At 42.5% G+C, this 20,767-nt stretch overlaps 1 protein-coding gene across 7 annotated transcripts in view; it reads left to right on the forward strand.

The window, feature by feature from the left end:
* SPATS2L (spermatogenesis associated serine rich 2 like) overlaps nt 1-16,402 on the forward strand; it is a 119,082-nt gene extending 102,680 nt beyond the window's left edge. For all 7 annotated transcript variants that reach the window (XM_026647664.2, XM_026647660.2, XM_026647663.2 and 4 more), the window contains 5 exons: nt 2,268-2,326; nt 7,070-7,179; nt 8,645-8,747; nt 14,019-14,239; nt 15,439-16,402. In XM_026647664.2, the coding sequence (XP_026503449.1) occupies nt 2,268-2,326; nt 7,070-7,179; nt 8,645-8,747; nt 14,019-14,239; nt 15,439-15,837 (892 nt within the window). In that variant the 3' untranslated portion in view covers nt 15,838-16,402. The remainder of the gene's footprint in view (nt 1-2,267; nt 2,327-7,069; nt 7,180-8,644; nt 8,748-14,018; nt 14,240-15,438) is intronic.
* The last annotated feature ends 4,365 nt before the right edge of the window (nt 16,403-20,767 follow it).

Raw genomic sequence — 20,767 nt, forward strand, 5'->3', positions numbered from 1 at the left:
AGTACTGAAACTGCAGAGCTGAACTCTTGTGTATTGTAAAGTATTATATATAGTATGGGCCAAGTAACAGCTGCCTAAAAGGGCATGCTGGATGGGGAAGTCAGTAAAGTTATTTCAGTGTAAGAGTAAGAGAGAAGAATCATGACCTGTATTTGCTTTTACACAAATATCCTTGTATCCTGTTAGTTATTTAGGATCATAATAAGATTGGTCTATAGCAGGAAACTGAATTGTTGAAAATATTTATCAGCAATGGGTGCCTCTGAACCTGTAATGAAATCTGTGTGTGTTGGTGTAGACTAGGAAAAAAAAACATTTTCAATGCTGTTTTAGAAGGTATGATTGAGACTTAAGGGGTTGATTGTTCAGTTTCCTAGTACCAGTCAGGCTGTATAGCTAAAGATGGAAAAGACTTGTGCTAGCTACAAAGTTCAGATCTGATCTGAACAACCCCAAAGTTTGGATGTGGGGTTTTGATTTGGCCCATTGTAGAGAGAGGAGAGGTGCAAAGTTTGGATTAGAAAATGAACCTTACTAAAAGGAGGCACTGTTCGGAGCCAGAGTTTTACTCCGAGCCCATCTCTAGTTCTTGTTTCATCCATCTGACAATGCAGAATATAGACTCCTGACAAAGGACGTATGCACAGTTAAAGCACATACAGTTGGTCTTTGGCAAGAAGAAGCAATTTTATAATTATAAGTGAGCCTATCTATAACCACATTTTGTGTTACTGTTACATACATACTCTAGGCTTACACTGTGTGTAACTACACTTCACGTTGCTGTTACATCACGTACATACTCTTGGTTTATACTCTTTATTGGGCTGTAGGACCATACGTACATTAATATCTGTATTTACACATGTATTGCTAATATAATTGTTCCCGTTATGGGCCCGATTGTGTCAAAGAGGCACAGAGCTACACTGGGGGTGGTGCGAAGCTGCACTGTCCCTTGCTTTTCATACAAATCACATCACCCAATGCAATTATGTTAGAGTACTGAAAGAATAACAACCCAGATGTATAGGGCCTGATCAGCCTTGCCTTATTCATGGAAGGTTTCAGTTCTATTGACTTCTGTGAGTCTCCTCACATCAGTAAGGTTTGATTCAGAAAGAAAGCTATATTTCATGGTGCTATTTTTAGGTCTTGAACTCCTAATATCTCATTCTGTGCCACGGCTTATGATTTTATGATGTTTCTGTAGTAAGAGCTAAACTTTCCACTTCCCCCGGTAGTGGCCTGCCTGATTTCACTTGTGGTATCTGACCTACTTGCCATCCCTTTTTTTAAAAGCAAGACCAAAACCCTTTTGATTCTGAAAAATACCCTTTTGAAACTGAAAAATTAATGTTGATAATGGTTAATAAACAAGAACTCTTTTACAAAGTATATCAGAGCTATGTACAAAAGCGCCATCTATTGGGGAGCTCTCTAGTGCTGTTACTTCACTAAATTGCATCATTATGTTAAAAGTTCCTTTGACCCACTGTTAACTCTCAACAGATCCACCTGTCTGCTTGCATTTTGCCAGTTAAAAAGCACAGATGGGGACTGGGGAGCGCTGTGGCAGAGGGTTGCAGGAGTTCTGCTTGAGTGGGGGAGCTCAGCAACTCTGCAGGAGAAGAAGGTGGGAAGGAAGTCAACCATGTACCTGTCTCGTTCCATAAATCCTACAAAAACTGGGCAAGGAGGGTGAATCTTCCAGCTAGTGACCTTGCTGGGTGATGTGCCAAAGGTTATGTATCTTACATAAGGACAGACTAATTACTCGATTAAAATACCATGTTCTGGAGAAACTTGTTCCCTGATCATTTAAGGAGAGAAAGCTGTTAGCTCATGGCCATAATTACATTGTTGTAACAAACTGCACTGTGAGGTAAACCAGGTCAACACGGATATTAGCTAGGGTGCATTTTACTAATCCAGAAGTGAGAATATGGACTTGAGTACCATTGCACCCAGACAGTACTTGTGCAGCTAGATCAGCGATATCCACATATAAATGCAAAAGGATAGTATCTGGCTAATAATATATTAACTTTCATTAGAGATTGGTTAGCACTGGCTGCTGTATTCAGTTAATCTCTAGTTATTTTATCTCTTTCCATTTAATTTTTCCCTTTATTAATTCCAAATCTCTTAGTAACAGTGTTCTGAAGTCTTTTGTATAATAGCATTTATTAGTACAAGATATTTTAGTTTTGCTTCACATCATAGTTTTATCTTGGGTTAAATCTTTTTTTTTTTTTCCTTTTTAGCATCATAGACAAAGAAGTGTCATTAATGGCAGAAGTTGATAAAGTTAAAGAAGAAGCCAGTAAGTAGAAAACATACTAGAGAGCCTGTGTATGTTTTGGAAAAGTTGGGAGAACGTGTGTTTTTGATTCTGCAGAAAAATGTAGTAGTAAATCAATTCCTCCAGCAGCATTACAGCATTGTTTGTTGTATACAGGGCCTCTGGTATTCTCTACCACTTCCTGAACAAGTTCTGGCTAAAAGAATTGTGTAGCAAAGCTTAATAGATTTCCATCCCTATAAATTCAGCTGGAGTGTTAACATGTATTAGTTAAAGCTCCGTGTCTGTCACAGAAGTCACGGATTCCGTGACTTTCTGTGACCTCCGTGACTTCTGCAGCTGCCCGTGCGGCTGGCTCCAGGGCTGTCCGAGCAGATCAGGCAGCTCCTGGGCCAGTCGCACCGGCCACTGCTGGGGCAGTTTGGGTGTGGGAGGGAGCTCAGGACTGGGGTGCAGGGCAGCGCTTACATTGGGGGGGAACTCCCCGAAAGTGTCCGGCACATCCCTGTAGCTCCTAGGCGGACGGACCAGGGGGCTCTACGCGCTGCCCCTGCAGCTCCCATTGGCTGTGGTTCCTGTCCAATGGGAGCTGCGCAGCCAATGGGAGCAGCAGAGCTGAAGCTCATGGCGGGGACAGTGCGCAGAGCCCCCCGGCCTTCCCTCCCCTAGGAGCTGCAGGGACATGCTGGCTGCTTCCAGGAAGCTGTGCAGAGCCCGGTTGGGAGCCTGCCACCCCGCCAACCCCCCCCCCCCCCCCCCCCAGCACCAGTGAGGGTCCCAGGCCATGCGCCATCGCTGCCGCCCTCTCCCCCCCCCCCGGACCAGCGGCGCCCCCAGATCACCACCCCCAGAGAACCCCCAACCCAAGTTTTAGTCTCAGGTATTTTTAGTAAAAGTCATGGACAGGTCACTGGCCGTGAATTTTTGTTTACTGCCCGTGACCTGTCCATGGCTTTTACTAAAAATACCTGTGACTAAAACATAGCCTTAGTAATAGTCAATAATGCAGGCATGTCAAAATCTAAAGATGGCTGCAGAATTTCATATAGTCAAGAAGTCACTTTTTTGCCTTGGAATTTATTAACCCTTCAGAATATTTGGATGCGGTGACATCACTAGTTCTCTAGTGTTCTCTATTTATATGGCACCTTTCATTCTGAAGGACTCAACACACTTTTTTAGAGACTAAACATCCAGTCCTGCAAACATTCCATGTGTGGAATCCCCATTGATATCAATGAGAGTTTTGTTTGCACCAGGCTTGCAGGATTGAGTCCTGTATACACGCAGCCAAACCCCTTCTCTTATGAAAATGTCCATGGGATTTTTAATGACTCTGAATGGACAGAACCTCCGTTTTTAAAGTATGTTTTTGTTCTGAAAAGTGACTGTAAATACGGCACCTTCTTATTACAGATTTGCCCCTGCACGTATTCAGAAACTTACCTGCTGACTTTAATGACATATATATTTTAACTGATGATAGTACCCTGTCACACACATGGAAATCATTTTATCTGTCTTGGAGGGTTGAAGAATCAACCCAGTTAAGATTTAAACCTGTGATCCCAAGTAATCTAGAGATTTCAAAGCTGAGACTTAACCTACTGTTACAGTTTGTAGAGTGCTTCTTGCATTTTCCTTTCTCAATCCCTGCATTCGTTTGCTAATGGTGAAACAGTAAAATATATCTCATTACGTTCACTATAGTACTATATACATGACTTTGAATATATGAAGATATATAGTGAAATATCACATAATACGGCTATATTTGGCTTTACATCATTTTTAAGGAAAGTTGTAATTATGCTCATGAATTTAAAAGGTATCTTAAAAACAGATGTTGCTCAAAACCTGTTTTCCTAATTATCTGTTGAGGCAAATCTGATCAGATGCATTCCAGACTTTCATCTAATTTCTGTCTCTTGTATAGGTGTCATCTAGATAGGTATATTCTGGTGAGGGAAAAGGTAACACACAACAATGATTTAATGGGACACTGCAGCAGCAGCGGTACACCCCATATTAGCAATAACACTTTTAAACCAGCTCTAGTGGGAGTATGTCTGAGTAAGGACTAAAAAGGCTGAGCAGTGAGCTCAGGATTTGTCCCAATATTAGTAACTCAGGAAGAAGTCTCTTCATCTGTGACAGACAAAAATCTATCAGTCTTTCATTGGTTTTTGAACCTAAAGCGCTATGGGGGCGGGTCACAAATACACATGTTCTGGAGTGCTGCATTTGTATGTAGATCTCTTGAGTTAGCGGAAAGGTGTTTAAAACAACAACAACAAATCTGTGTTTTCAGATAAGTTCCTTGTGACTATACATGTGTGGAGGCCAAAGAGAACAAATTATTCTAGCAAAGTTTGTCCATAATGTACACTTAAAATGTTTCCTGTGAGAGATCTTCTAACACAAACATGATAGACATGTGGATCTGGAGTTCTGGGGGGATTTTTTTATTTTTTTTTATGATGATGATAGAAACATGCCAGCAGTTCCTTGGTTACCTGCAGAGACTGTTATAATCACCTGGTGGGCATGCTCCTGCTTCAGTGAAGTCAATGGCAAAATTCCCATTGATGTCAGTGGAGCAGGATCCAATGCACAAATAAAGCCACATTTTAGAAATGCACAGTACAGCTCTGATGTTATCAGAGGGCTACACGTTAATCTAGTCTGAGGCTAGAATCCACTTTTTGGGTTAAGTAAAACTAGTTATATTATACAGAGATTCTAACTTAGGGTGTACCTATTGGGTTTGTGCTGTATTAATATATCACTTTGGATTCAATTCCCTGCTCTCCCATTGACACTGTATGTGTGTTTGGGCAGGTTTCTGTGCCTTTCTTTAAATTGCAGCTTCTGCTGTCTCTCAGGGCTATTGTGAGGGTTAGAGTCTGTAAAGTGCTTTTAGATCTTCGGGTTGCTGTTATTACTGAAATGTGTGTAGTATTAATTAATAATTATGTTATTATTTATCTTCACATCTTTCTGCCACATCGGAGGATTATTTAACTGATGATCATTTTTACTACACCTCTACCCCGATATAACGCTGTCCTTGGGAGCCAAAAAAATCTTACTGTGTTATAGGTGAAACCGCGTTATATTGAACTTGCTTTGATCCACCGGAGTGCGCAGCCCCCCCCACCTCCCCCGGAGCACTGCTTTACCACGTTATATCCGAATTCGTGTTATATCAGGTCGCGTTATATCGGTGTATTTCTATAGGTCAAATTTCCCAAATTGATAACCTTAACAGTGTGCAAAAATAGGTATTTGCATGTGTACCACATGCCAGCGTGCGTCTGCAGCTGTGGAATTTTAGCACATGATTTGGACTGTCACTTTGGAAAATGTGGTCCTGAACCTGTAGAGACAGCACAGTTAGCACAATTTAAAGTAATCCTTCAGCCAGGAATAAAGTATAAGCAAGGTGATCACTATAAAACGTAGTGACTTGTTTAGCAATCCAACAGGGATTCTCCACGTAACAACGCTGGAGGCTATATTCCATGTATGGCTAAGGATGATGGGTGGAATGAAAACATCAGCTAAGGAGCAAAGAAAAGGCCACCACTTAAGCATAACTATCAGTGCTCTTCACTGCCACAGAGCCTTCCATGTGAGGAACTCAAAGCTCTTTACAAAAATTAGGGGATTAATCAACACAAACCCTCTGTAAGATTTGGTCATATTACACCTCATTTTAATGATGGTATAACGGAGGCACAAAGAGGGTAAGGGCTTGTCTACATGGGATGTTAGTGTGCAGTAACTGCAAATTTCATTGTCCTCCACAATTTGTCATATTACATAATCCTAAACATCAAGAAAGAGTTGGCCATTGCTATTGTGGTTCATAAGAATTTTTTCTGATAGCAGATTAGGGAGTGTAAAATAATCATTTCCTTATACAGGGTATACAACATGTGAAGTCTTGTATATTTAATATTTTTCATAAAAATCTTGTGCATTTAGAATTTGTTACATAAATGGAATATGGCTTCATTAGATAAACTACGTAAGAGCATAATCTGTACTTGAAAGCAAAACCATAACTCTTATAAATTAGACAAACTATATATTAACAGAATTCTTTCAGAAGGGGATAAAATGGTCACATCTAAATAAAAGACATCATGCACCCGGATGTAAGGCTGTTGGCTCAAGTCACTTCCTACATCTCAGCTGAGTCCTCGATGATTTTGTGCTTTAAAAAAAAAAAAAGCATTGGAAAAAGCTCAAAACACCGTATGTACCATCTGGTTGTCTAAATGTGGAAGGGCAGGTTTAACTTTGGGTGGGGATTTTGATTTTCTAACAGCATATCAATTTCATAGCTTTCTTAACAATAAACGGTTACGTTTAATCCAAATCAATGGATTTATTGGTGCAGACAGGGTCATATGGGTGGAAATGTGCTTGGCATGTTGTATGTTTTCCCCATGTTGATGTACAATGTTAATGAACAGAGACAAGGTGGGTGAGATAATACCTTTTCCAAGCTTTCCAGCTGCACAGAGCTCTTCTTCCCAGACCTGAAGAAGTGCTCTGTGTTAGCTCAAAAGCTTGTGTCTCTCACCAACAGAAATTGGTCCAATACAAGATATTACCTCAGCCACCTTGTCTCACTACTATCCTGGAACCAACACAGCTACAACAACGCTGCAAATAATGTTAATGTACAGACAGTACTTAGTTAAAAAGCGATTATGTTCTTAGCACTAATGTATTATCCTTTTTGCTTGGCAGTGGAAATCTTGACTGCTCGTCAGAAAAGAGCTGAGGAGCTAAAGAGACTGACAGACTTAGCTAGTCAGATGGCTGAGACACAACTGGCTGAACTCAGGGCTGAAATTAAGGTTAGTCCACCAAGACACTTCCATTTGGATGTGTGCTCTCTTTACATGGATACTGAGCCTGTGCTGCCAACATAACTTTGTATCCCTATTCTGTGCTATAAATGTTTAGGACTGTTGCTGACCATTTGTGGGTGTGGCAGGGAGGGGCACCTGCTCAGGGCAAGCCTCTGTACTTCTGGCCAATGAATAGAAACTAGTATGGAGGAGGTCCAAGCTGCACCCCATTAAATAGTGTAGCAGGGGCTTCTGCTGTGTGTGCATCCCAGAGTTATTAGTCCCAATTAGTTGCGACCAATAGAGCCTGTAAGCTTAAAGGCCAAAGAACAAAAACTTCTGCACAGTGGAAGAATGACACAAGCTCCTTTTCCCACATATCAAATTGATCCATCAGTCAATCTGGTTCTTCTTGTATTGTGCTGTGAAGCACACCAACTCAGACTGCAGGTGACAGCTTCGCTGAGATTGCCTTGGCACAGAAACGGACACTGGGGGTGACAACATGACATCAGGAAAGAGGCCATCCCCCCCATAATGGTTGCTGCTAAGGCTTTTTGGACTGTAGCCAGTACCTTGAAGTGCACTTGTAAGTGACCAGGTAACCCCCAGAACAGAGTACTGCTGGTATATTATTGTAGCACACCAAAATACCTTGCTCTCTCCCCTCCCTGGTGGAGGCATATGCAGTGACCAGGAGGGGCTACAAGTTGGAGCTCTGTATAACCCCACATGTCAGAGCTCTCAGGAAGGAAGCCAAGAGATTTCTTTCTATCCTTTAGTACCTGTCACAGAGGAGGAAGCAAAGCTACAGAAGGGCATTCCCAGCCACTTCCACCAGGTTCTGCAAGTGAGTCAACAAAATCTTTCGGTCGAAATCAAAGGGCAGGTCTACACTTACTTCCTGGTCCGGCCGTAAGCAATCGATCTTCTGGGATCGATCCCGGAAGTGCTCGCCGTCGACGCCGGTACTCCAGCTCGGCGAGAGGAGTACGCGGCATCGACGGGGGAGCCTGCCTGCCGCATCTGGACCCATGGTAAATTCGAACTAAGGTACTTCGAATTCAGCTACGTTATTAGCGTAGCTGAATTTGCGTACCTTAGTTTGAAGTGCGGGGTTAGTGTAGACCAGGCCATAGGCCTCTGAGAGGCCTAACAATCATCAGGCCATTTTGGGCCTGATTCCATCTCTGGCATTGAAAAGGGACCTTAAAGTGGGTGTATTGTACAGTGTAATGTACACCTACTTCAAGGTCCCTTTACACTGCCAGAACTTAATACAGAATGGGAAACTCCTGTTTTATTTGCTCAGATTCTGTGCAGAGAGCCTGAGCATTGGTGTATGACAGACAGCGGAGACCTTACAGTGACTTTGGGATAATTAACATTAGGGTGATTTCTTCACCATCCATATAATGAAGCGGGATACATTAGAATGTTAGTCAATGTTAATTTCCGTGTATTTTTGTAGCACTTTGTGAGTGAACGCAAATATGATGAAGAGCTGGGTAGGTCTGCCCGGTTCTCCTGCGACATAGAACAGCTAAAAACCCAAATTCAGCTCTGCGGAGAAAGTAAGTTCTGGTGATTTTCAAAGTAAGTGTTGTGTGATTGTAGTGACTATTTGACTTCTCTGCACTACCATCATGTCAAGGGACCAGATTCAGCCCTGGCCTAAGAGGGAGCAACTGCACTGATTTCAGAAGATGTGTATTGTTTTTTGCAGAAGCTAAATTTGGCACAAGGTATTTTACACCTATCTGTCTGTAAATTTACTGAGCTGCTCACAACTATTGTCTGCTCCAAAAGGCATGTTCCCCGGATGCAAAATTTGACCTCTTATTTCTCATTATATCGTGCAAGACTTTGTATGTTTTAAAAAAAAAAACAAATACTTCAATGCTTTTCTCCTCTCTCCAGCCATCTACCCCCTCACCCCCCCCAAAAAAAACCATCCTAGCAGCCCCAGCACTCATGAGCAAACAAAAACATGGCATGGTGGAGGAAAAACAATTTCAGGAAGAAAACAAATTTCCAGTTTCAGGTTTCCAAGGAGTTACTATAAATAGTGTGACAAAGTTCCTCCTCTATCTTGGTGGGTCCTGTGCTTATTGGCGGATTTTCTTGCCTCAGAGATTCACCATGTGGGTTGGGGAACAGCCAGAGACCTTCCCCTCTGGAAGAACCCACAGTCCAGGTCAATTGGGAGGTTTGGGGGGAACCCGGGCCCGCCCTTTACTCCAGGTTCCAGCCCAGGGCCCTGTGGACTGCAGCTGTCTATAGTGCCTCCTGTAACAGCTGCATGACAGCTACACCTCCCTGGGCTACTTCCCCATGGCCTCCTCCAAACACCTTCCTTATTCTCACCACAGGACCTTCCTCCTGGTGTCTGATAACGCTAGTGCTCCTCAATCCTCCAGCAGCACACCCTCTCCCTCTCAGCTCTTTGTGCCTTTTGCTCCCAGCTCCTCACACTCCCACCACAAACTGAAGTGAGCTCCTTTTAAAACCCAGGTGCTCTGATTAGCCTGCCTTAATTGATTCTAGCAGCTTCTTCTTAATTGGCTCCAGGTGTCCTAATTAGCCTGCCTGCCTTAACTGATTCTAGCAGGTTCCTGATTACTCTAGTGCAGCCCCTGCTCTGGTCACTCAGGGAACAGAAAACTACTCATCCAGTGACCAGTATATTTGCCCTCTACCAGACTCCTGTACCCCACTGGTCTGGGTCTGTCACAATAGCAAGAAAAACAAATCGTGAATCTGCCAGAATGAATCTTGTGATTCCATCGCCTAAGAATTGTCTCCAAGTCACAAACAGTTTAATGCACAAGAACACAGAAACTGTTATGACAGAACAGTCTGAGGGATCCATCTAACCCAGTATCCTCTCTCTGTTAGTGGCCAATCCCAGATGTGCTGGAGGAAAGCATGAATTTCCAAATAATGCATCCAATTATGCACAGTGATCTCATGGTAACTATCTCATGCCCTAAAGCTTAAGAATTTGGAAGTTCTTTTATTGTCATCCTAGCTAGTGTAACCACAGCTGTTACTGATGTAAACATATACTCATTTTTTTAATTTTACTAAATATTTCCCTAAATAACCTGCAGCTGCAGTGAACTTCACAGGTTAATTGGCTCATCAATGCAATTACCTAACTCTGAGCACATGAATTGGCCCACTGAATTCAGAACATTGCAATCTGTAGGGCTACTACTATTAAGGATAGTGATGAGACAGCAGGGCATTGGACTGGGACTCAAGAGAACTGGACTCTATTCCTAGTTTTGCTGGAATAGTCAGTTCCTCTCTCTGGGCCTTTGTCTCTCTCCCGTCCTTTGTTTGGCTTGCCTATTTAGATTGTAAGATCTTCAAGGCAGGGACTGTCTGTCTGTATAATGCTTACCATCATGGGACCTTGAGATGCTGCTGTAGTACAAATAATAATTAGTAATGTGCTTATAGCTAAGCATGTGGTGAAAGGCTTTGCTGAATTGGGGTCTTTTTGCAGGAGCAACTAACACAAGTTTGTGCAACGTAAGGAACTTGTGGGGTTTGAGCAGCCAGGGAGGGTAAGCTGCACAATCTGACAGTGTAAGACAGCTTTCAGTGTGAAATGAAAGCAACAGGAATGATATACATCTGTGGGTGATGGATTTTAAAGTGTTCCAGTTGCTCTCTCTCCAAAGTGTAATCATCTCTGTAAGATCACTTTAAAATATAACACATCTTCATTGTACTATTTTTTTTTTACAATTTCCTAAAGGAAAATATGTATTTTCTGTTAAAAAGTAAGTAGCCCACTTTATGACAGGTAGCTTGATGCTTGCACTGGCTTCCACACCAGCCTGTCTGTCATAAAAAGACAGAATGGTAGAATGCAATGCCAGCACAGCTCAGATCATCGTCTCTGCTTATAAGAGAGAGATCTATATTTCACTGTTTTGCTCTGTGCAGTTCAGCAGTATGGAGTTACATTATTTTTGCTAAGAGGTCACCTAGTGGTGGGAAATAAATAAGAGATTAAAAAACACTACAAAAACTAGCTAGTGCTTGGTTTGTAAATACACTTGGCATGAGGATGCAACCTCTTTTTTCATCCTAGTGGTGGGGAGATGGGGAATCCTCCCTGAGTAATGTTGAATATTAGATAAAACTATGTATCTGGCTGGAAACTTCCCTTCTCTCTGGACGCTGAAGACACTGTCCACCATCTCTTGCTCTTGATGCATATTTGCATCATATGTGCTTGTAAGACAAAGTGGGACAAGGAAGTTCTGTAATCAGAAGTCAGAGCAGAGCGAGGTGGGGCAGCCATAATCTATTTACAGCACCAGAGCCCTTTCTGAGACTGCTAATGGGCCAGAAACTCAGATGGCTGAAGACCCTATGGAAGTGCTGTAGGAATCCAGAACTGAAGAGTTGGTTTTAGTGAACTTTAAGCCAAAATCTGTAAGTGTTTGAGATGCAACCCTTTGAATGGGGTGGTAGCAGGAATGACAGAAACATGTGAGATTGAACAGTGGCAATTCCTCAAGTAGTTTTCCAGTGGCATATATGAGATGAGTTTGTGGTCTCCATCAAGGTAGTAGTTGACAAGCGTCCATATCACAATCAAGCCTCTGGGTTGGCAGGCTCCCTAGGCTAATTATTGAATGAGCCATGGAGACTGGACTATCCTCTCACTCCTAGAGATGGCCTTTGCAACTTGCAAGTCATGCTATACCTCTTCTGTGGAAGGAGTGAAAACTCCATCTCCGCAGCCTTTTATCAGCATGAAATTCACTTCAGTTTCCAGGCCAAATTCAGTCCAAGGTGTAAAGGGGCACAACCAGCATTGGATTATCACATGACAAAGTGGGCATGTGCCTAAGGCCCAAATTCAGGGAGGAGGCCTAGGACCTACCGAACAGCCATGCAATACACTCATCCAGGGCTGGGGCCGCAGGATAGGCACTGGCTGCGGCTGGGTTCGGGTCTGGCCGGGACGTTCGGGCCGGGGTAGGAGCTAGGTTGGGGCCCGGGGAGGGGCACCCCTTCCCCGGCCGGTCCTCCAGGCAGGTTCCCTGAGTGCCTGCGCGGCACTAAGAAGGCAACTGCCCAGCCACGTAGCTTACAGGGAACTTAGGGTGAGCGGTGCACCTAGCAGCAGCAGGATGAGCAGCCAGTCCCAGTGGATCCACAGCATGGCCAGCCCAGCCACACTGACTGTACTGTACAGCTGTTCTTTGTTGTGCATATTAGAAGGTAGGGACCCAGAAGTGTATGTTTGCCAAAGAGGCCAACAGTGGGTTAAGCTGGCACTGGATACAACTCCCATTGACCATGAGCAGTGGGGGAATTATTGGCACTTGACTCTTTTTGTGTATTTCTCTCTCTGCTGCTAGGGGATGCTCATTAAAACATTCTGTTTTTCACATTACAAGCACTGAGACAGTATTTCAATGTGAAGAAACTTGCAGCGAGTTTGTTCAGCCCAACAGTTTAAAAGTTCACAGACTAAGAAGCAATAGGCACCAGAAATAAAGAGCCAATATTTTACATTTTTTATTGTTAAAAAAATACTAGCTACAAATCCAGTTGACCTTTTCTAGCCTAGTGCTGGAGGCAGCCATCGGAGTGATGCCGTTTCTGATGCTGGCAATGGAAACACCCAGTGGAAGAGACGGCAGATTTCACTGCTGATTTAATAGAGTTTCACATACCTTCAGTCTTTACACAGTGTGTTTAGAGTTCTTAGCCAGCATCAAAGCAGCTTGAAAACCAGCTTACAGCCTCTCTCTGCCAATGTCACAAACAGCACCTCCCTTCAGCAAGATGGTCACCCCAGCACACAAATATAGACATCCAGGCTCTGGTTTTACTCCTGGGGGACAGTGCTTTTTACCTTCAGGCAGCTCTACTGACCAATATCTCTCTTTGCCTTTGGGGTACGGATTGTGCCTGGCCCTGTGCAGGTAGACAAGGGATGGAGAAGAAGCAAGAAGCCTCTTGGACAAGAGGGCAAAGGGTACAATGAGAGACTTTCCACCTCAGGGAACTCAAGGGCTTCCCAGGGCCCACACCAGTGTCAGCACTAAGAGAGAACTGGGTACTGCATGCACCCTTCCCAAAGGGGGTGAGGTGGCCACGCTCCTGGGAAACATTATGCATGCTCCCAGAGCTCCTGAAGGGGTGATGTGCTTCCACGCTGCCCCTAACATGGTGTTACAGCTCTGTGCTACAATCCAGCTCACAGTTTCACTGGGTTGTGTCCATAGAGGTATTGACCCGGATTACATCCCAGGAAGGGTTAGATTGACATAGATCCCAGTCCTGTGAGCTGCTGAGCGGTGAAGCTGATGGGAGTAGAGAGTACTTAGCACTTTGGAGGACTGAATCCATAAAAAGGAATTTGAGATTTGGGTCTTAGCAGCACAGAGAGAAAAATCCTGCAGAACATAATGTGGATCCAGGCCTGCCCAATATGGATGCCCATGCCAGGGCAATTCCTCTCTTGTTTTTATTGCATTCTGAGCCATATTTCCCTTTGGAAGAGCAGCCTTTCCTAAATATTGACCTCTTCCTAAGAGTTTTGAAATTGTGGAGCTTCTTCAAGATAGTCTCCTGCTGAACACATCCCTGGGGTAGCTCCACCAGGGTCAGTGGGTTGCACCAGGATTGGCCCCTCATCTCCAGAAATGTCTTCTGGAACAAGGCTGTTTCACAGCAAAAAATAAAAGGCTATGGAGCTGATTCTGAAATGACTCCACTGAATTCTGGTGTAACTGAGATACGCATCTGGGCCTTGTGTTTTGGTGCTGATGATGTACCTGATAACACTGAGTGTTTTTCTTTTGTAGTTTCTCATCCAAAGAACAACTACTCCTCAAGAACACCATGCAGTTCTGTGCTGCTGTCAGTGACTTCGCATGTGGCATCTGGCAAGCAAAGTACACACTCCCGAAAATCCTCTAGTCACATCAAGAACTTTGATAGTAAAACGGCCAGCACTAAAATGCCAAATCATCTTATTTCCAATCCCACAGAATCCTCTCCCCAAGTAACCCCAACAAATAAACAGGTGAGAAACTAGATACAAGCTAGACTGAAGTTCAACATTCACAAACTCATGGGAAAATCTGCAGCATTACAAGTGAACAACACAAAACCAAATACCATTTTCCAATACATCATATGCAATTCGCCATTCGCAGGGATGGACAAAATGAACTAGTAGATGTTTTCCAAATCCAGTTTCATGACTGTGTGGAACATATGTGATGGAGGAACATAGGAATTGCCATACCAGGAACAGATCAATGCCCTGTGACCACTACCATTTGCTTCAGAGCAAGGTTTTTAAGACCCTGCATGGTACCTAATTGCCCTACACTATGCTATGGGGAAATATTTATTCCTATTGGTAAGTGATCAACTCATGCCTTCAGGACGTGGTAGATCTTGACATTTGAAATCTGCCTGATTTCAAGAGAATTATATTACCCCTCTACCCCGATATAACACTGTCCTCAGGAGCCAAAAAATCTTACCGCATTATAGGTGAAACCGCGTTTTGTATCGAACTTGCTTTGATCCGCCCGAGTGCGCAGTCCCGCCCCCCCGAGCGCTGCTTTACCGCGTTATATCCGAATTTGTGTTATGTCGGGTCGCGTTATATCGGGGTAGAGGTGTATTTCACAAGCTCAGTAGTTCTGCTTACTATATTGTGGCATATTTATATCTGTTTCATTTACAGGCGTACCCTGCAATACCCTGTCCTGTAGTGCTTACTTTGGTAAAGCTCCTGAGGAAGTCAGGCTGAGTTTTGCCGGACCAGGGAGGGGGGAGTCAAAGTGAACCTGAGTCCAGATCCTCAAAAGGTATTTAGGTGCCTCACTCCCATTGATTCTAATAGGAGTAAGGCACCTAAATACCTTTGAGGGTCAGGGCCCACGTTTTTTACTGCTACTTACCTTTGCTGCTGGTGTTTCTGTGGAGCTGTCTAATACATCATCACCTTTTGACCAGCACGCGCATTTGCAAACTGCTCAGGTGCAAACTCTGTAGTGATGGTCTTGTAGATGTAGCTGTTTTTAACAGAGCGCTAGCAATGATCAAGCTTATATGTTCGGTTACATCCAGGGTTAAACAAATGCACTGGCTGCATAAGGAATTTGATTCTGCATATACTTATTAATATTCACTGTGTTATATTTGTTTTTAACAACATCTTTTAAGGGGGCGTGCAACCTAACGATCATTCATTTCCCTTCTTGATAGAATGGGCCGTCTAGCCAGAGACGAAGATTTAACTCACAGTATCACGGCATCCGGCTCAATGGGTCTGTCAAGTCACAAGGTGCCAGTAACGAAACAGATCAAAATAATATAAAGAGCAGTTCCAGATATGAACACAGAAGACAACAGCATAATAGTTTCAGACCTAAAAATAAAGGAGCTATGAAAAATCAAGACCAGTCCACAGCTACAAGGACCACAGAGAATCTCACAAATACAGAAAAAAACCAAAGAAAGCATCGTACGCCAGCCAGCACCGAGCCCAGACCATTCCGCAGCAGTGTCGCTAGGGGATCTCAGTGCAATTTATGCCCTGCAAGAATAGAGGCCTCTGCTGATGCCACTGTTCTTTCAGTGCCAGCTGTGACTTTGGTGGCTTAAATTCTCGCCAAGAAGAGAGACAGAGCAGATTTATTTTTTTCCATTTCAGTTTCTCACTCAAGGTGCTAGTTGAAATGCTGACAAAAAGCTAGTGTGTCAGAAAACAGAATCAATTTCAATCAGTTGCTGCTTAAAAACCTGTTGGCATTTTTATTAATTCAAATAATCAGCAGTAGTTCACCTCATACTTTCAAGGCTTTGCTCAATATGCTCAAGGTTATTTTTGTCATAACAATGCAGCATTTTTGCCAGGCAGTATTTGCTTCTTAGAAAAATCAAATCTAGATTGAACAAAATAAATTGAAGATTAAATGCATAGTAGCAAGATGCCTGCTATAGATATGTGGTTGTACCAGTCCACTCTGTTGTTTGTAGAGCAGCTAATGTTAGAAAAAATAACAGGAAGTTCATACATCATGGTCTGCAATGAAAACAGATGCTCTTATAGAATTTTTCAGTGCAAGTCTATACAGCGCTCTTTCTCTCCATATATATCTATATCTATATTATATACTCACACAATATTGCTCTATACAAAACAAATTAAAAAACATAATGCATTTGATTTCTGTCTGTTATTCCATAGTGAAAGATCTGTAAGATCAAGTATAAATTGTATTTAATACATAATATATTGGTATTTTTCATTGGTAAACTACTCAGAGTCTGGAAAAATGCTCATTTCTTAAGTTTGGAATGTATATAGTCACGGTTATCCAGGTGCACAGTCCAATTCTCCACCTTTATCAGTCACTTTTCTGTGACTAATTGGAATTATTTTTTTGCGTATGAAAAATTGCAGTTGAATCCAAACTGTTTTTCGCTATAGGAACCATCTCTCCCACAGGAGAGCTATGACTCTTACAAATCTCTTATGGCAACATGCAGCAGAAAGTGGAGATGGATATTTGAGTGGATATCCCATCCATCTGCATTTTCTATTTAAAACAATCCTAGATTGTTTTAAATGTTCTAAAAACCTTGTTTCTTCCAAAAAAATTGTTACTCCCTAAAATCTCTAATGTTTGCTGCTTTGCAGTACCAAACCACATGAGCATCTCATTTGTTTATACTCATCTTTGTGGCAACAACCACACTCAACATGCACTTTGGGCCCAATCTTGCAGTTCTTATTCAAGTAAAAGTCCCACCAAGATCAGTTCTCTTATTTGTTGATTTTTAGGGCTTTATTCCTTGCTTGTTGAAATTTATCTTTGACATTTGGGACCTGACCTAAAACTCACTGATGTCAACTGGAGTCTTTCAACTAACTTCAATGGATTCTGGATCCGGCCTTTACTTTCTGTTGTGGACTAGATTCCAATACCCTGAGTCACACTGAATAGCACCTTGAGCCACAAGTAGCTCTACTGACTTCAAAGGGACTGCTTGTGAAGTAACCTACTACGCAGCAGAAGGTATGAGAATCTGGCCCTCTGTCAGCACATTAATGAAATGCCTGACTAGGCGGCTTATTTGCTACCCTTCACTTTGTCATAGTTACGTCTGCCTAATTGTTACTAGAGAGCTTTATTCAGTTGCACTACATGATGCTATTTCCCCTTCAAAAAAAATCTTAAAGCATGAATGTCCTTGTTTGCTTTTCAAATGAGGGACATCATTTATGTCCAATCTTTGCTCATTTCTCTGAGTGACATCAATGGAAGTTCCCTAGGCGGATATTGGGCTATATCTGGCTCTAAGAAGCAATTAGCTTCTCTTCATCTTGAGAGATAGTGAAGGAAAAAATAAAAATATGGGGACAAACATTTCCTACTTAAATATTTACTCAACAACAAGGCATTGCTTCTCTACTGCTCACCCTGCAGATTACCAGGTAGCAGCTCACTTTGCAAAAGGCTTGAATGGTTTGCTCTCCATTTCAAACCCACAAGGCTCACTGACCGCATGCTTGCAGATGGATGATCAGAAGAGACTGGATTAATGCTAACCTGAGCTCCTGCTGTTTGCAAAGGTGGGGGGGGGGGAGTGGCTTCTGTTTTCCAGAGTGGATTGCAGATGGTTGGGCTAGAAAGGAATAAGGAAGTTGTCCCATGGAATTGTGGGATACTTCAGGCTGACTCCCAGGCCTCAAGTCAAGCAGGGCTGTGTCTATACTGCAAAGTGATAGGGCTCAGACCATGGGGCCTGGCTTAATGCACACTCAGACCCTCCAGGCCTGCAGGGTCCTGGGACCCTGAACCTGGGTCAGGGAGCTAACTTGCATGAGCCATCCAAATTTATTCACTAGAGCAAACCAAACAACATTTCCCACGAAGCTCACAAAGCAGCCAGGCTCTAAAACTTCATCTCCTGAGACTTCCCTCTCACCCCTAATGCTACTATCTTACCCTCCTCTGAGCTTTTGCCTGAAGTGAACCTTAGAATGCTACTGCAGGGCTTTGCTATAGCAGAACACCCATACTGCCTCACAGCCTGCTGATTGATTACTGCACTTGTGACTCCTTTAATTACTTGTAGCAAGGCTGGCTGGAGCCTATAAGCCTCATTCTCTCTCAGACTTTCAGAGACGTACCACCTACTCCTTCCTGCTCAGTTTCTCAGGTGAGAGCTTTGACCTTCATAAATTGAAGAGAGAAGAAAGAAAGAAAAAAAAAACCCCTATGAAATTTTCCTTTCACTGGGAAACATCATTCTCTCTCTTCCTGGCCCTGGCTGAACTGCAGCCACGGTGCACTAATCAGTTGGGTGCTTAAACAGAAATAATTTAAAACTAGTTTCCTCTCTTCTCTGGCAAAATGTTGGAAAGTGGGACCACTACAGTGATTACAAAGACAAGAGACAAGACATTAAATATCTATTGTATGCAATCTCTGCAGCCCAGTCTCCCCCAGGAGGAAGACTTCTCAGTGCAGAGAAGGAACTAAAGCCTAGCCATGTATAGCCCAATCAGCTATGCCATCTGGCTGCTCAATTTATCCATTATTAGTTGTCTGTTTTCTTGTAGGGGTTACAGCAATGGTGGGTATTAAGGAAGGATTTGAAATGGAACAGAGTATTGGCCTTACAGATCACTTTAGGATTGGCATTACATGAATAAGGGAGAGCGTGGAAGAAAGCATGTAGATATTTGTGGGAGAAGCAGACAAATGGCCAGGCATAGCTGATGTCATTAGCAGAGCAGAAGAGATGACATAAAAAACAAGACTGAACTATCATAATGCTGGGTTCAGAAACAGGCAGTTTCCCTTCAAGTAACATCCTATTTGTTTATAAAAAGCTATTTTAACAGTTAGCTGAACCCAATACCAATTACTAACTCTGTAATATTTCTGTGACTTAGCTGAATAACTTTTTAGCACTATCAATACTCTCCTCCTAGACATTCAAAATGAACATGTGCCTATCACGTGAAACAACAGTGATTTGTTTCAATTAAAAACAAATAAATTCTCCATATTTTGAAGCAGTTTATTGAATTACAGCTGTATGAATCACACCTACTGTTGGTGATAACAGGCTTCTGTCTCACAGCCCCATGCTCAGTCACATGTGAATGAGTTTCTAGGCATTAACTTGGAATGGTACTCTTCTGCATACTTAACACTTGCACTGCCAAAGATTGGGTTTTTGGAAAACACAAAATTCTGCTTATACAGAGGGCTGAAGGAGTGACAATGTTAAGAAAAAAATGACAGCAATGTTTAATCCATCAAACTAAATAGGCAATACATTTTATACATGAGATCGTGGCCACTGGACGCTAGTAGTCAGCACAATGGATTGCTAGACTGAAGTTATTTTCTGAATTCAGATTCTTTTACAGATTTAACTTGGTACATTTTTCAAAGTACCCTGGTTATTAAGCACAATTTGATAGACCATGTAAAATCCCAAATGAAGAACCAACTCTCATCTTTAATACAACTTCCCCAAATCTTTCATGTTACCTGTATCTGCGTAAGAGTTTGAGTGCAGATATACAATGCCATACAGGACATCCTTTGCTGAAATAGACCATTGTAATTTAATATAGCAAACGTTCAAGACATTAGGCCCCATACTGCATTTTTGGAGGGAGGGGGAGGGGAACCACAGGAATGTAAAAAATCTGCACAAAAACCTATAACTTGCAAAGATTCTGCCCAATGTTCCCTCCTCTCCAAAACACCAAGTGTGTCCCATGCCATGAAAACTACTCACTGAGCTGGCAAGTTTCTTTTGGTTTCAGGTTACCTGCATGCTCACAGGCAGGAGCTAAGTGCAATTGCTGCTCCTCCCTAAAAATCTCTTGATAGTTATAGGTTGGAGCTAGTTAATACAGAATTCTATCCAAGCACAAAATTACACACACATTGGTTATGTGAAAGGGTGCAATATCTAGCTTTACAGATTTTAAAAATGGATCAAAATAGATATTTATGTCTCCAACTAAAGGAAAGCATGTTTGTGCCCACTCCATTAATGATGGGCTTGAGCCAACTTCCAGTTATGTCAACAGGGAATCTGATCAATCCCTTTAAAAAGAAATCCTGTTTTACTTCCCCACCACCCGCAGTCTGCTCGACTGTTTCATCTACCAGTTGAATCTTGCCAAAAAATTAAATTGTAAACTCTGATGCAGGGCCTGTCTTTACTACAAGTACATACAATGTCTAGCACAATGGGGGACCTGACCAGTGCCGCTAAAGGCTATTGTAATGAATTTATTTATTTATTTCTCCTCCAGCAACCTCAGATGGAGTTTCTGCCATTTATTTTGGTCTTGTGCTGGACTGTTCAGGCTTCTGAGTATCATGTTATGGATTTGGCAGTAGTATATATTTAATAATAATAATACTTTACTGCCCAAGGAAGATTACCTAGAGTCAATAGTGAACTGATGCCAGCACAGAAAATTGCACAAGATTTTTTCTGAAAGAGTGTGTGTGTGTGTGTGTGTGTGTGTGTGTGTGTGTGTGTGTGTGTG

This window comes from Terrapene carolina, unplaced genomic scaffold (assembly GCF_002925995.2).
Source record: "Terrapene carolina triunguis isolate 2854851 unplaced genomic scaffold, T_m_triunguis-2.0 Scaffold62, whole genome shotgun sequence".
Taxonomy (NCBI): domain Eukaryota; kingdom Metazoa; phylum Chordata; order Testudines; family Emydidae; genus Terrapene; species Terrapene triunguis.